Raw genomic sequence first — 17,704 nt, forward strand, 5'->3', positions numbered from 1 at the left:
GATTCTCTTGATTTTGTGGTGGGAAAAGGTGCTGAGTTTGTCGCAGAGGTCTTGTGAGGGAGGGATGTCGGTGGACTCGCTGGTGGGTTGGGCGAACTCCTTGATGATGTTGAAAAGTTCTTTGCTGTTGTGTGCATGAGTTGAGATTCTGTCTTCAATAGCTTTATTCCTTGTTTTTCTGTTGAGTTGGTGGTGGGCGTTGGTGGCAGCTCTGAAGTTGTTGTGGGCTTCTGTGGATATGGTGTTCCTCCAGGCCTTTTCGAGGTGCCGGCAAGTGCGTCTTGACTCTTGATGTTCGGTGGTGAACCATCTAGCTTTCTTGGCGTGGGTGCTGTTGTTTTTCTTGAGGGGGGGCTATGGTGTTGGCGCTGTCAGAGGTCCATCTATGCAGAGTTCGGGCTGCGGTGTTGGGGTCGTCGTCTTCCGCGATGGTTGGGGTCGAGTTGCTGAGTGATGAGGTTAGCTGGTTGTTGGTGATTCTGGTCCAGTTTCTTTGTGGGAGCAGGTGCTGGTGTCTGTGGATGGTGGGCGTTCTGAAGGTGAAGTGGACGCATCGATGGTCAGTCCATGGGAGTTCAGTGGTGTAGCTGATGGAGTTTCCTGTTGTGAAGAGGGGGTCGAGGGTGTGTCCTGCTGAGTGCGTGGGTTCGGTCACCATCTGGCGGAGTCCAATGTTGTGGAGGTTGTCCAAGAGGGATGTGGTGCAGGGGGTCCAGTTGGTTGTCGAGGTGGAAGTTGAGGTCTCCCAGTAGGGTGTAGTTGGTGGACGCGATGGCGTGCGGGGAGATGATGTCCGTGATGGAGTTGGAGAAAAGTCCACGGGGTCCAGGGGGTCGGTAGATGAGGGTTCCTCGGAGGGTGGAGGTAGGGCTGGCCAGTATCTTGAAGTGAAGGTGTTCCATCAGGTCTGTGGGCTCATTGGGGAGTGTGCTCAGGCGGTGAGTGGATTTGTGGACAATGGCGATTCCTCCACCCGGGTGGTGGGGCAGCCGTTCCTGGAGATCTTGTATCCTTGGGAATGGCGATGGCGATGTCCGGTTCCGAGGTGGTGTTGGTCCAGGTTTCGGTAAAGAATGCCACGTTCGGGGTAGTGCTGTTGAGGAGGTCCCAGATTTCAGTGGCATGTTTGTGGAGGGATCGAACGTTGAGGAGGATGCATTGCAGGGTCTTTGGTTCTGTTGTGTTCTTGCGGGCGGGTTGCGCTGGGTCCGTGGTCTTGGCGGTGCTGCAGGTGTGCCGGCAGCGGGGACAGCTGAAGGGTCCGTGGGTGTCGGCTGGTGATGCTAGCTTGTAGTTGTTGTTGCGGCCTGGGTTGAGAGAGTGGAGTGCTGCTGGATCGTAGCGTTGGCGGTGCAGAGATCTAGGGTTCCTGCTGCTGGTCGCAGTCGGGTCGCGGACGGGCACAGACGGGCTTGTCTTTGCCCGCCATTAAGTAGGGGTCGGGGAGGGCTGGACAGCTCGGAGGCGGGAATGGGGAGGGAAGCTGGATTGGGCCGGTCGCACTGGTCGTGCTGGGGAGGGGGGCCGCGGGGGCAGCAGCGGCGGGGAAAAATGGGCTGAAAAAGGAAAAAGGCAAAAAGAGAGAGAAAAGTGCAAATAAGGCAGCAAAAGTGCAAGAAACAGTGGAGGAAAGACACAGGACACAGAAGGAGAGTGAAAGGGAGAGATTGAGGTGAGGGTAAAAAACGAGTGAAAAACGGAGGAAAGACACAGAAAGAGAGTGAAGGGGGAGCTTGAAATGAGGGGAAAACAACAGAAAATGGAGGAAAGACCCAGAAGGAGAGTGAAGGGGGAAGATAGAAGTGAGGGGAAAAAAAGAGTGAAAAAGGAGAGAAAAAGCGGAGGAGAGAATGGAGACAGAGGTCCACTGGACCACCAGGGATGAGGGGCAGGTGAAACCTGCGGGTGGAGAAGTGTCTCGAACACCAACACTCGAGAGTGCAGTGGCTCAGGGGAAGGCCTCACTTAATGGTGGAGCTGCGAGGGAGGGAGAGCAATTTCACTGACAATGAGTCAGTGGTCTTGCTCATTAAAAACCATTTCTGTCCTCCCTGGTTCAGCTTCACTACAGGAGGTGGAGACAGCATTGTAAAGAGCAGACACAGCCTATTCAGTTGCTAGTGAAAACTTCTCCCACCATTCGAAATGCAGAAAGGTCTATTCAGCCTGGGTATGAGTCACCCAGAAAAGACAGGACACACTTCAACCTCCTTTGTGACTGTCTAGAGTGAATGCACATCCCCAGCTCCTATCACCCAAAAAACAGACCGTGAATACACAAAAAGGCAGGTTAAACAAGAAAATGCCCACTTTATAAAAGTGGCATATTCAAACACACAATTTAAAAACCCCCTTCACTAAAAGGCATGTTATTAAATTCTGAGTTGAGAGAACCTAAACTCCAAATCTCTAGCTTTTTTCAATTGAAAGTTGCACATTGTAAATTGTTACAGTGCAATCCCACTGATAGCCTATGGGAGAGCTATTCCTTGCAATAGTGAAAAAACGAAATACACCGTATTTCACTACCAGGACATGTAAAATACACCAGTACATGTCCCACCTTGAACAAACACTGCACCCCGCCCCTAGGGGTACCTTGGGCCTACTTTAGGGGTGACTTATATGTAAGAAAAGGAAGGGTTAGTAGAGGGTGCACCTGCCAGGTCGACATGGCATAGAAACTGCACGGCAAAACACACAAGATGATGGACGGAATGTTGCACATTGGCAAAACATTCACCCACAGTCACAGATCTGGGTTTAATCCATCGTTATTTTGCTCACCACACCACCCCAGTTCAGACATGGCCATATGCAAATCAGTCTTGACCCTGTGCCTCATGGGAACAGTCCAGCCCGAACTGCCAAGCCATGTCTTCCCTGGACCGGAATCAAGCATCCTAGGACCGGTTTCGGGGTTTCACCCCTCTTCAGCCAGGATAGCTTGACTCCAGTGGCGTAGTGAGCACGGGACCCACGTCTGGGCATAGAAACTGCACGCACAGACACTGCAGCGTCAGGTCTGAAACACATTTGAAAGACTACTGGGGTGGGTGGAACAATCAGTGCTGCAGGCCCACTAGTAGCATTTTATTTACAGGCCCTGGGCACACACAGTGCAGTTTGCTAAGGACTTACCAGTAAATCAAATATGCCAATTATGGATAACCGATCATAATCACAATTTGCACAGGGAGCACTTGCACTTTGACACTGATCAGCAGTGGCAAAGTCCCCAAAGCATCTGTGCCAGCAACAGCTAAATCCAGCATACAGTCAAAAATGCAGGCGGTAGAGGCAAAAAGTCGGAGGAAACCATGCAAAGTCTAACACCGTCATACTCACCTTATTTGATCTACCTCGGAAGTAGTTTCAGTGCTTGCATATCCAGCTAAGGGAGTTGATACTAATGTCTGTCTCCTACTGTTTTTGGGCACAGCATTTAAAAACAATGAGTCTAAGGGTTTATGAACTGAAAGAGCATGCACCCTGACATGCTAGCTTATGTCTTGGCAAAATTAAAGAGAATTCGGAATCGTACTGCGAAAGTTGAGAAGCAAATGCAGGAATTCAGCAAACGTTGATGTTGATGCTGCAGTTTTGCTTAATTTACAGCAGAGGTGAATGTGCACCCAAATGAGTGTACACTAAGATGTGCTTTTGCATATAAATGTGCATATTATACTCTTTAAAAGATTTCCACACACGCTGATGATGCACCAAGGGTGATGATTTTACACTTCAGCGTGCTCGAAGTAATATTTAAGTTCACATTGCTGCACCGCTTTCACAGCTAATGTGACTTTTTACTACTGCATTTTCTTTCTGTGTTGAGTGATACCCCACAGTTCCATACAGTGGCTTAAATGTTTTTTAGGTCTCGCCTATGCAGCGCGCATGCTCTGCATGGGAGGGCCATTAGCCGTCGCTCTGCTCATTTTCAAGCACACACTCGTGCTTGTGGCGGCATCCACTTTGCGGGAGCGAGCAGGGGGCGCGCCACAAGCAGGAGTGCAGTGCTTGAAAATGAGCAGACTGCTCTCCCAAGCGTGCGCGCCTCTCTCCTCGCCCACACGTCCCGGCCACTCACTCGCTCCACCCTCTCCGTCTCCTTTTTGCTTGCGCTTCTTGTTAAACTTGTTCTTTCTTCTAAGCTACAGACTTTTGCGGAATGACTCAGGAGTTGTGCTGTTCTTCCTTGGACAGCAGTGTCAGGTGTGTTTGCACTCAAAGGGATAACAGATGGCAATGCACACAACCTTTGAAGAACAGCACACATCCATGCAAGGGCTGAGGCAGGCTTTCTGTCCTCCTCCTCGACCTTTTCCCAGCAAGTGATTGGCCGAGCGAGGTGTCACTCACATGCCATCCTTTGCCTCACATGTTGCTGGCTCAACCTTGTTTAAAGTTTCCCTATTTCTTCTGCAGGCCACATCATGACAAGGTAGCACAACCTTGTGCACGATTATACGATGCAGTTTTGTTATGTGCACGTGTTACAGTAGTAAAATAGCGTAGTTTCATTCTATACGTTGTCGTATCATGTATTTCCTTCCATGAGATATAGTGCTGATTTACTAACTCCGACGCCGTGCACTTCAATTTCAGAACAATCTTGCCTTTTGGGTGGAAGGGATCTCCTCGGGTTGGAGCACCCAACTTTCACCTTAATTGTATTTACTTCCATTGCTTACTGCAGTAAACAGATTTGGGGTTATTTTGGAGTGCGTCATAATACGTCACTGTCGGCCAGTTGTTATTGGCTTCGCTGTGCCATTCTGTCCCTGCAGCCGCGTGTGTGGCGGCCAGGGCACATCGTGTGCCAGCTGTTGTGCTTTCAGGCAGCGGGCGACTTGAAACAGCATGTCAGATTTGCCTCAGGCACAGTCCTTGTTGACACCGCAGTGGCGCGAGGCATTCCCGTGCCGTCCCTCTGCTGCAGTGATTGCACAGCAAACGGAGGGCAAATAACGAGCAGCAGATGGACTTCTGGGCACCTGTACCTTCTCGCGGCAGCACAGTGCTGACATTTGAATTATAATCATACTGAATTAAGCTTGGTGACATCTTTATTATAATAGATTAGCAGAGAATGGGTCAATTTTGAATTGAAAGTTATTTTTTCACCCCCTCCACGAGCACCTACGACCGCAGCCCCCATTCGGTGTCATCATTGAGAGCTTTCTTAAGTAAGCCAGTACACCCGAAAAGGTTTTTTTGTAAAAAAAACATTTTTTTTAAGGGGCAGAAGGAATACAGAAGATATTTATTAATATTTATTAATATCTTGCAGACAGAGGGCAGAAGTAGTACATTGGCTGTGCTGTTCTCCTGTTTATTTGTTGCCCAGGAGATAACCAGTGGCACCTGTCCGCAGTGGTTGTTGTTGGGCACTGGCTGCCTCTAGTGGGTCCAGCAAGGCTCTAAGCAGGCCTTCTGCATCCTGGGAACAGTTCCAAGGGTAGTAATGAGGTCAACTTTACAGGCAGTGACAGAGTTCGTGCAGCTCAAGCGCATGTCTGCTGTGTGCAAGGCAGCAGTACCGGGTGAGTAGATGGAGGAAGGACATGCTGTTGTGCTTCCTGGGCCGTAAGAGGCAACATGAGAAGCTCCTGGTGCTGTCTTCCTCTGAGCTCAAGGAAAGCCTGATAGTGCTCGGATCATAGCAAAAGAAAACAAGCATTTGCGATGCAATAGGTCTCGCATTTACGCGCATTTGAGCTATTAGCATTGTAAATGACAATGCGTTTTATTTATGTTTTGGTTTTTAAAACATAAATAAAAGGCATTGTCATTTATAATGCCAAACTCGCGTAAATGCGAGACCTATTGTATTGCAAATGCTTGTTAAACCCGCCCTGAAATATATCGGCCACGCCCCTATGAGAGACCCGCCAGTTTTTTCATCCCACTTAAAGCCCTGATGTTAATGCAAAGTCTCTGACTGCAGTGCCTTTGGGCTGATTTACTGTTTCACCCTGAGAGCCGACTTCAAAGCAGGAATGTCGCTCTTCAGTTGAGCTGATTTTCTTTTCCCCTTGGGAACTGCGAAGGCTGGCCTTGAATTGCCGAGATAAATCAAGCACAGAGGGTGGAACGGGAAAAAAAACCGTTAAATGGAAAATTAACCCAACACTGGAGCCCCCGACACTGAAGAAACAGGACAGGAAGGAATTTTTTTCATAATTCAATATGTATGGAGTTAAATTAAGAGAAAAGGGAGAGTAAGAACGAAACTGAAAGGCAGAGGGAGGAAGTATTAAATATGCCAGAAGGAAGAACGACCGGCCCGTGCAGCGATTGAAGAAAAGCCAAGTGGGCCTGCTGGAGGAAATAAGGCTACGACAGCGTGCTGAGAGGAGGAGCGCGAGAGACCTCAGGCAGATGCTGTCCTTATAGTGTGAAGATGGGAGACGCGCTGTGGAAATAGGAGATCAGCTTGGATGCTGGTGCATTTTTGATTGAAAAAAATATTTAACAAACAAACAAAAAATTATCATGTGCCCAGAAAAGGGAGAGAGGAGGGACGAAGGAGAGATGAGGGACGGGGGAGGGGGCGGGAGCAAAGGTAAGACGGACGGGTACTGCTCGCGCACGGAGCACATTAATGATATTTATAAAGGGAATGAGCAACAGCGGGTAAGCGAGAAACTAGTTTTATATAGCGCAAACTACACCTAAAGGTATCTGTGTGCTAATACGAGCACTAGTTGCGTTATCGACACGTTGGACGGCCCCGGCAGCGCCTGAGGGAGATGGCGACAGGAGGACGCGGCACCGCGCATGGGGTACGCAAACCAGCTGTCGCCATTGTGAAACAAGCAGGAAGTGGGATAAGGGAGGTGGTGGCAAATGGGGTGCACTTTCGCGGCCGCTTTGATGTTCTCAGTGGCCGCGCGGCTCACTGAGAGCATCAAAGCGGCCGCGAAATGACCACGCAGGCTGCCAAATGGTGCGCGCGCCCGGCGCACATGTACTGTAGTTGGCGGCCTGAAAGCACTAGTTTGTACTTTCAAATCCCCCGTTAAAGCGCTGGCTCAGGCGAGACCTAACAAAAAGGAAAGGGGTGGAATCCTGGTAGTAATCTCTGCCACTTGTAATTACTCAGGGCCGAATTCCAGTTGCCCACTATTCTGCTCTAGATGGATAGGACACCAGCCTTAAACAAACCAGACTCCGAGGCCAGACCCCTTCCACAGGGGAGCACAAGCTGCTCAGCCTGATTTCAGCCTCTGTAGCCCCCACCAATGAGGTATCGCTTGATTCCTATGACCCAGCGATCAAGTGACCCATGTCTGGGAACACCTATTGCACTTAAGGAGTCACAGCGGATAACAAGCATTGGCATAGCCAATAGATCTCTCCTTTGGGACCTTATAAGTGTTTAGCCATGCAACAGTTAATGTTGTTGCACCAAGGATATTGTGCTGCATAACAAAATACTTATAAGGTCTCAAAAGCGAGACCTCTTGGCTATGCCAATGCTTTTTTTTTTTATTCCCTTCGTTTTTGTTGGTGGTGACATGGAGCACTGAAAGCAAGGGCATTAACATTGAATGTACACAAATAGGGTGCACAGAGACAAGGAAGAAATAGTTTATGTGCCTTTGTGCATGCCTATGTTTGCAAACGTTATTACATTAAAACCTGACTAATTTACTGTGCCAGTTCTTGTTCATGAAGCTAGTAGGTTTAACATTACTGTCAAGTCTCAATCCTTGTTGATCCAAAAGTTGTTATTTAATTGTACGTGTTGCGAGAGACGTTCTTTAACCTGGACATATTTTGTCGATGCTTATATAATTATTTTATTTTAATGCCCAGATGTAATTTATGAAAATATATGTATGTCTGAAGTCGTCATAATACCACTTTTTTTGCTTTTCCAGTTACTGCTTTCTTATGAATATTTCCAAAGACATTTCAGTATTGTATCAGAAGAGAAAATGGGCTTAGGATTGGTTTTAATTTAGATATTCTCATGCTTGCAATTGATGAACTAGAATATGATTAGCACTCACAAGTAATCTAAGCACTGTATAAAAACTCAAATACATTCAAAGCAGTACTGTGGTGACTTTCCCCAAGTACCCCAATTCTTGTTCTCTTGCCTGAAATTATTAAACGATTAGCATAAAATGCCTTATAAAACAAGTCTCCTGTAGAAATATTAACATGTATTTATTTCACCTCCTTCCAGGTTCAGGATGTTGTACCTATAACTAGTTATGATACAGCAGGCTCTTTTCTACTTTTGGGCTGTAACAATGGATCTATATATTACATAGGTAAGGTTACCAAACTGTAATAGTGTATGGGTGGTAACTTGTTGTTACCATTGGATGGTGCTGTATTCTGTTTACATGTACTTTTTTTCTGTTTTGTTTCCAGATATGCAGAAATTTCCCCTGCGAATGAAGGACAATGATCTTCTGGTGACAGAACTCTATCACGACCCCTCCAATGATGCAATAACCGCTCTCAGTGTCTATCTGACTCCGAAAACAAGTTGGTGCAATAACATATATAGCATTGCTTCTGACAGGAAGTTGATTAAATTATATAAAAATGCAAATATAGTCTCTGGGGTGGTGTATGAAGAGCGTATTGTAAAATCAAAATATTTGAAAAAGAAAGCATAGGGGTGGTGTATGAAGAGCGTATTGTAAAATCAAAATATTTGAAACAGAAAGCATAAACGATCTACCAAAATATTCATTAATTATTACTTAAAGTAGATTTATCCTGAAAGCCCTTCTGGCATAACACATCTCTGCCAGAATCCTTGCTCATATCTTGAACACCCACCCCTCTGGGTAAGATGGCATTTGCTGGGTGATTTGATATTCTTACACCGTGTAACACAAGAGCAGATTCCTTATGCTGTTGAATGTTGGTAGTTTGAGGAGAGCAAGAACCTCCCTACATAACTAATTGATGTATTATGTTGTTTGCTGCCCCCGCTTGCAGAGTTTAATGGCTTACAAAAGCATCTTGCTTCTACAGGCAGCCATGTGGGAGTAGTGGGCACTAGGCTGATGTGTTCTGATGTTGTTTTTGGTTCCAGATACTTAGCAGCAGTCATGATCAAGCCTCGAAAGGATTAGTGAATACACCACTAATTTAAGGTCTTCTCCTGGTGTAAGGGATTTTATTCCATGGTGGAGTCTGATTTATCTTTTAGCTTCGCTGATCTGTTCTTCCAGGATTTTTAGATGAGAATTATTATTGACCATGTCAAACACTGCTTACATGTAAAGTAGAATGAGGAGACAGGATCCGCATTTCAATACAACTTTGCGGAGCATTAGCTAAGAGGAGGAGGTTGGCAACAAGTTTTTAGGTCTACACCAGTCCTTTCAAATGAAGAATGAGGCAGTGCTTCTGCCTTTCATGAGATTGTCTGGAATAGGATCAGTGAAATGTTAAGATAGTCTGAGATCTGCAGTAAAATGTGCTGAATCATTTTGAGTTATCATAATTTCAAAGATTTCTTCCAATTCTCAGGGAGAGGGATTAGGTCCTATTTCACTTTTTCTGGAAAAGAAGACTCCGCCTTTTATTTATCATCAAATACATTGGAATAATGGTCTTTGTTATCATTGGTATTAATATTGAGAGATACTGGGGTTTCTGGCCTTTTTATCAAAAGAAACCTTTTAGGATGGTTAACCATAAAGTGCACCACTTCAACAATTGCCTGAACATGCTGCATCTCGTATTGTTGTACCTCATCCTGCACACCTCATACCCTTACAGCACTTTGAGCATTTGGGGCAGTGCTCGGCATATCTCCGACACCCTGTACTCAGCCTTAGTATTTCTTTGTTGACCTTCATTCATGTTCCGATCACCATCCGCAAACCTGATACAGCCTTACCCATCCTTTGCACATCATCAACCATATTCAGGATACTTTCAGCATCCCTGTTCACAGAGGCAGCAGCATAATCTGGGCCGCAAGGCTCGGCTTCAGCTGGACTCGGCACATGAGAAACCAGTGTTGTGTTGTTTTAAGAACAAATAAAAAAATTAATGCAAATATTTCTACAGAATATACAACGAACAGGGACACTCCAGGACAGAAAGGAAATTAACAAAGTGTACTATAAATCTGAGATTTTCCCAACTCTCTCCTAACTCTTCCTAACAAGAAGAAACTATAATGAAGGAATTCTGATATGATTACTGTGCATGGCAGAAACTGACCTTTGGTTGATTGCAGAATATACTAGGTATATTAGTAGAACTAGTTAACAACCTGCACCAAAAAAAAGCGGCAAGGGCAGACCCAGGTGTGGTCAGATAGGCAACATTCCAGAGAACGTGTGTAGTTCCTCACCAATGGTCGAAGAATCAGACCATTAGAGATAATTTACTTGTTCTTCTGCTTGCAGATATAGTGGCTGATTTGGAGTCCGATGGAGTGGATTCTCTCATGGAATTCAGCTGTGCCTGCGTCCCAGTGGGTCAGTTTTTCTACACCCAGTTTTACCGGGTGTGGGAGAAGCATACTCGATTTTTCCAATGGATAATTCTCTCTGGAAAAATCGTATGAGTCTTTGGCAGCAGCAGCTAAACCTCATTCTGCATTTTTTTCTAACCAGGATGAGTATACAATGATCCCCCTGTTAGAAAATAATTCTTCCCCTTCCCTCCTCTACACCCCCCACCTCTCCCACAGGTCTGCATGTATATTTACCACCTGCTGACAGCAGGTGGTAAATACATGTGGTAAAATCACATGAAATAGTGAATTCCATGTGGTGCTCTGACCATAAAAATCAGTCTCACACTCTAAATTCTAATTTCCATTGGGTCTTATTTGTAACTGCACTGTACTGGCATGAAATTACCACACAATAACAGTAAAATTGCATGCAATTTTACCATTACCCCAGTGTGGTGCAACTTGGAATCTCTGGACCATAGTAGTTTAAGTAGGTGGGTTGGTGACAGAGAAGTTGGTGAACAGTAGTCAGTCAGTCACATACTTTTAATCGATAATTTAAAATCATAAAAAGACACGAATACAATATTATCACATTTGTGCAAATCCAGCATAAAAATACATTAAAATTTCCTAAAATATCCATTCTAGATACTACACATAAAAATAACGAACAATTCCATATACAGTACGCTAACAATAAATCACTTCAGCAATCATAAACAAACTGCAGCACCCAATGGGCCTACTCTATTCTTTGTTTTATTGATCCGCACGGCTGCCACTAGGAAATTTGCAACATGAAAAATAATCTGGGTACTGCTCAACAGTTGCAGATAAATAAGTGCTGGCCTAACCTGGACAAACCCTGCATCCCTTAACACTGGAAACAAATACTTTTTCCTAATGTCTGAGTAATACTCGCAGAACATGACAAAATGCAAAGTATTCTGTAATGAAAAATTGTCACACTTGCAGGGCTCAGCATTATCCGGTAATCCCCATTTAGGAAAATCTCCCAGAGAGAGATGAATTAAGTTAAATCTGAATCTGGTTAGCAGATACCTATGAAAAGGGCGTGTAACTGTCTTAAGATAATGCTCCAAACCTGGTGAGTTCACTAGCCCAAAATGCAATCTTGCCATAGGTTTTTTCAACTCTAATTCCTCCCTTTTAGTTGATAGGAGGTTTGCCATGGCAGTTTTTATAAAATTTACATCTGCTTTCTTAATAGTTTCCGGGGCCGTAAAAAGCCCAGAACAACCAAGTTTTTTAAAAGTAGATTCGATATATGCTAACCAGGGAATTTTACCAGCCTTGTCAAGAGTTAAACAGTCTTTTAAAATCATGTGGTTCAGTGTGATCTCCTGGTTAAGCCAGGTCTTAAGCCAGTAAATTAGCGGGGCTGTTTTCAATATATCAGAGACATAACCCAGCCCTATCTCTGCATGAATCGAAAAGGTAGGGGTAGACTGTGGTACGGATAACAAGGTTCTTAGAAATATATTCTCTACCACTTGAATTTGATGAACTTGTGAGCTATACCCCCAAATCTCAGAGCCGTAAGTAGCAATTGCTAGGCACTTAGCCTTATACACCTTTAAAATGGCTTCCATGGATCTAGCCCCAAGACGTTTTGAAAAGCCCATAAGGGCTGAGGTAGATCTGGCAAATACATTTCTTTTGTGTTTCATTTGGGGACCCCAGGACCCCAATTCATCAAATAAGAGCCCTAAATAAGTAAAAACAGGGACCCTTTTAACCTCATCACTCCCACAGAAAAAATACATCATTCTTTTCTTTCTACTTTTTCCCCCCACAATTGTTACATGTGATTTTTTAGCATTTATTTTCACGTCTAATGACTCCATAAATTTGCCAAACTTGTCCAGCAGGTTATTTAGACCAACCCCAGTGCGTGCCAATAAAACTGCGTCATCCGCGTAGAGGAGAACTGGTATAATTGTCTCTCCTACACGCGGGACGTCTAATGTAGCTCCCTTCAAGGCAGGTTCCAATGCATTTATATAAAGTGTAAAAAGAAGGGGTGCCAATATGCACCCCTGCCTGACCCCTCTTTCTGAGTTAAAATACCGTGTGCATCTCCCTTCCTGGGTTACTCGGATAGTGGCTAGTAAGCCACAATGAAGGTCAGCTAGGAATTTAACTAGAGCATGGTCTATGCCAATATTCAGTAGAATTTGCCACAGCTTCGATCTGTTTACTAGATCGAATGCCGTTGAGAGGTCCATGAACCCCATATAAAAGGAACCCTTTTTAGCTATGGTGTATTTACTGATAAGGAGCTGTAAATTTAAACATTGATTTAATGTGCTCCTTTTGGATCTAAAACCATTCTGAGCATTGGACAAGATTCCTCTCCCCTCAATACAGTCTGTCAACCTCGCCAAGATAACTCTGCCTAGAATTTTCACCGCAGAGTCTATCAGGGAGATAGGCCTGTAGCATGATGGGTCATCTCTTTGGCCTTTTTTAAAAACCGGGATAATAATGGAGTTAGACCAAGATGCGGGAAAAGAATTCGACCCCGAGGCATTAAAGACATTTGTCAATATCCTTGCCCATAATCTAGGGAAACTTTTAAATAGGTCCGCTGGTACCCCATCCGGTCCTGGCGCCTTATTTTTTCTGGTCTCCTCAATTGCTCTTACCACTTCAGTCTCCTGGAAAACCACTGATGGGGCTAATTCTAGGTTAAAAATCGCATCTTGCGAACCCTCTGCTACCTGACTTCCATAAATCTTCTCAAAATGAGCTATCCACTGGTCATCAGGAATAATACAGTCTAGAGGGGAATTATCTTCACCAGAAAAAAAAGGCTCATTAATAATAAGCCAAAATTTCCCACTGTCCCTCAAAGTCTCTGGTAACAAAAGTTTATCCCATGCCTCTTCTTTAATCTGATTTTTCCTAACCCCAATGGCCTGTTTATAGGACTTCCTTAACTCCTTGACTAGCTCCCTGTTTCTGGGGCACTCTTTTAATGCTTTAAGGAAAGCTGAGTGTGCCCTAGAACAGGCGCTATCAAACCATCTTTTTCCTTTACCGAATGCATGATGACTATTCATGGTCAAAGAGCTATTAATATGGTTACAGATAGCATCAAAGGCCCCCATAATCAGCGTACTAGGTGCAGCAGGGTCCAGGCAAATGGTGACCTCACTCCCTACTTTGGACAGGACGTCCCCCATAAAAGATTCTGGGATTACTTTCATCCATTTTAATCTCCTGCCCTGGTCAGTTGGTATCAACTCACGCCTAGTACCCGTGGTCTCTGTTCCACTAAAACATAAATAGTCCCCTGGGGCCATTTCTAAAATCACGGGGTTATGATCGCTAAATACAGAGGTCTCCACCTTGTAAACTAACACTCTAGTCAAGACTAGCGTTGACACAAATATATAATCTATAACTGTGCCCCGATCCGTACCTTTATAAGTAGGAGCCCTTGCACCTCCCACGACACACCCGGATTCATAAAGATTCGTAGTGGCCAGGAGGTTCTCCAGGGCCTCCCCTTGCTTAGTGTGTTCGAAGTGCGGTTGAACTGAATATTGGGGGCCATCGGGATTATTAAAAACACACGCTTGAGCGCAAGGATGAATATTGAAGTCACCCATGAGAATAACCTCAGACCTCGGATATTTGACTATATATTTTACTAAAAAGTCCTCTAGACAGAATAAGAATTGATTTGGGCACTCACTCTCAGGAGAATTATAAAAATTAACCAGTAGCAGTTTCTCCAGTTGAGTCAGTGATAGTTCTACTCCCAGACAATTATGGCAGCCCACGTCAAGCTGTTTTAATGAGCCAATTAATTTCAGGGACTGGGCCTGTTTTGCAGGAATGGAAAAATGCGAATACCCATCTAAACTAAAATTATTACTTATATCCCAGGTTTCTTGGAATGCCATTATATCATAAGACTTTATCTCGGCCAACCATATCCTATCCCTGCACTTACTTCTCAGGCCAGCTATATTCCAGCTCAGAATTTTACATAAAGACACTTGGGGAGCATTGTTAACGACAGAGCATTCCGTTACATTTACAGTGTTGGCGTCATTGCCCACAATATGGTCAGCAATACTAGCCCTCTGATCACTATTACCGACTTGCAGTCAGTCGCAGTCTTCCAGACCAGATAGCCCTTCAAACCTATTGGAAAGCATTATATTCCCCGGCACAGTCCATTCCTTTTGCCCCCCAGTTAAGTATTTTTCCCCCCGCCATGGATCCTTAGTTACATAAAAATAAGACAGGGGAAAAGAATGGATTCCTGATACAGAGTCTCTTTGGTGCCAGTTACAGATGTATTCCACTGCCCTCCTGTTCCTAAAATTGATAACTATGCAGTCCCCTTCCACACACTTTGACTTATTCCCCACCCAGCCCACTCTTCTAGCAAAAATAATTTCTGCAGATTCGTGGGATGGCAGTGGGCGGTTCTTGTTGAGCCAAAAAATACATTTATTCTTTAGCTCCAAATATGATTCTTTCTTACCCTGGCTTAGTGAAGGAATCCCCACCAGAACCACCACATAAGGAGAGGACTCCGGGGGGAGCTGAATATTCGGGAGGGTAGCTTCGCTGTAGTCAGAAGACTTTTTATTCATAGCTTGTTGATAGGTTACAGACCTAATGATCTCTCTTTGCTGCGACCTCTCCATTTCTCTAGTTTGCTCAGCAATTGGCTGGTGATTGAGGGCCGGTGCAGGGCATTGTATCCGGGCAGCCAAGTTGCCACTGTCACCCTCTAGACTCAATACTTTGGGGGGACTATCTATTACTGATACAGTGGTAACATTTGACTCCAAGACACCTACTTGATTACTACTTGCCCTTTGACTTGCTTTCCCTCCCTGACCCGAGATGAAGCAAGCAACAATTCAAGACACACTAGCCTAGTTTCAATTAAGTCCAGCCTCTCTCCTAATGGGGCACAAGCCTTCTTAAGCAGGCTTTCCATCTTTGACCTAAACGACGGGCCCATCTCATTCAGACCTTTTTCTTCGTCCCCAGGATGTATAATCCTTCCATCACTAACAGGCTGTGTGTTTCCAAGCATTTGATGTGGGCTTTGAGCTAAGGGCTTATTAGACATCAAGTTTTTCCCAGATTTTAACTTCTTCCTGGGACTCTGTTTTTTAGCACCAGTTTGGTGCCGTTTTGCTGGCAGACCCTGTACACATTGGGCTGACCCCACCTTTGCACAACTAGCTGATCGGGTTTTTATATTAGGCGAGCGTATAACGTCTGTCAGTGCAATTGTATTATTATCCAGCCTTTTGTCCGATGTACTGTCGGCACAGGGTGGCCGATTACTCGACAGACCAGCTATTTCAGGAGACCTGCTCCTACCTCCCCCCTCCGTAGAAATCATTGAGTCGCCGGTATTAATCCGTTGCAAATCAGGGGACCGGACTTCGGCTAGCCCACCCAAAGAAGATCTTTTGTCAAAGGCAATGTCCAGGGAGAGTCTTTTTTCTGTTTGCTCAATGTCCTTTGCTAAAACCGAGGAAACCCTAACTAAAAAGCTGTCCAAGGTGCCCATTAACGCTCCTGCCGTTAGTTTACTGGTGTCCCTACCAGGCATTGAGGAAGCAGACATAGTAGTAATAATAGACACAAAAGGGTATAAGTATAAACAGCAACTCACTGACCTTGGCTAGTGAGATTTGATGTTAGGGGGGGTGGCCCATCCCGGCCTTTACCGGTCTCTAACGGGCTAAAACGGGCCCGCCCTTGGCCCGGGCTTCGCCCGGCTCGCCCCGCGCGCGTCCCGCGAAGCGGGCCTCATCGATGCTTTAATGCGCCTCCGGGCGCTGGCGTGGCGTGGACAGAGCGCGCCGCCGCTGAGGACCTTGGGAATTGTAGTCCCGTGGCGGCTGCGCTGTTGGTGGTAAGCAGAGACTCCTGGCGGTGCCGGCGGTGAGCAGAGACTCCTGGCGGTGTCGGCGTTTGTGCGGTAATGTTCCCACCGCTCCGCCGGCCTCAGCGATGCTTTAATGCGCCTCCGGGCGCTGGCGTGGCGTGGACAGTACTTACAGTCGGAAAAAGAGCGAGAAAGTCAAAGTAAATGGTGGTATTTTGGTAATATCGATTGAAAGTGGAGGTAAGCGACATAAGGACAAAAGGCACTGTCCCGTTAAAAGGTGACAGAAGTATATTTAAGTATATTTATGTCTATGCAAAATGTAGTGTTTTTTTAAAGATATATTTTAACTAATTGATGGAAAATTAACATTGGCTGATCACTCAGGTGCTCAGCCAACCTGGCCGTATTTGAACCTCAATTATAAGTGTGTGAGTAATTGTGCATTATCTATCACACTCGATAAAACAAATGCCATAGAGTTTGATATTTATTTATTGGATGCAATACATGACTCAAATGATAAGTTCTCTCTTAAAAATGAGGCATAACATGCAGATGTTGATGCTTTCTGCATCAAAATACGCATGCACTGGTCTTTACCGGGTATTTTTCAGCCAGTAAATTTCTGTAGTTTTAGCGAGGGGAAAATCTGTCTATAAAACATGATAAACTCTTAATTCTGACACCCTTGTAAACAGTAGTTTGCGTAGATGGCAGAATTTTACAAGGCAGTTGTAATTGAGGCCCAAATATCTGTGTGTGTGTATTTCCTGGAAAAGAGTTGCACATATGAGGTATACCCCCTTGTATATTTCAAAGTTGATTCTTGGTGCCAAGTAACCAACGCCTTACAAGTTATTAATTCTTCCAAATAGTATATTGTACTGTTCTTACTGTGTTTGCTTTCTGCAGGTGTGAGTGGTAACTGGATTGAAATTGCCTATGGTACCAGCTCAGGGGCGGTGAGAGTGATAGTTCAGCACCCAGAGACAGTTGGGTCCGGCCCTCAGCTTTTCCAAACCTTCACAGTACATCGAAGTCCTGTTACAAAGATCATGCTGTCTGAGAAGCACCTCGTATCAGGTATCTTGGGTCAATTTTTGGTATTATTTTTTTCCTTTGTTTTATTTCCTCTACTGTTTGATGTATATTAAGAGAAATGCTATATTGCCCTTGTTGCCTTTTATAAGCAGCATAGGAGGGTGCCATAGACTAGTCTGTACCCCGATATAAAGCACTGTAGCTTACCCACAGAAAAGAGAGCAGGAGAACCTTAACGTAGATCCATTTATTTCAATGTGACCTCACTTCCGTAGGTCTGCACCAGCGTATTTATGCCCCTAGGCTTT

At 45.0% G+C, this 17,704-nt stretch overlaps 1 protein-coding gene across 1 annotated transcript in view; it reads left to right on the forward strand.

The window, feature by feature from the left end:
• Positions 1 to 17,704, forward strand: part of KCTD3 (potassium channel tetramerization domain containing 3) — a 340,096-nt gene that overhangs the window by 259,142 nt on the left and 63,250 nt on the right. The window contains exons 11-13 of the mRNA XM_085612922.1: positions 8,204 to 8,291; positions 8,395 to 8,511; positions 17,268 to 17,438. Of these exons, the coding sequence (XP_085469048.1) occupies positions 8,204 to 8,291; positions 8,395 to 8,511; positions 17,268 to 17,438 (376 nt within the window). The remainder of the gene's footprint in view (positions 1 to 8,203; positions 8,292 to 8,394; positions 8,512 to 17,267; positions 17,439 to 17,704) is intronic.

Source organism: Triturus cristatus, chromosome 6 (assembly GCF_964204655.1).
Source record: "Triturus cristatus chromosome 6, aTriCri1.1, whole genome shotgun sequence".
Taxonomy (NCBI): domain Eukaryota; kingdom Metazoa; phylum Chordata; class Amphibia; order Caudata; family Salamandridae; genus Triturus; species Triturus cristatus.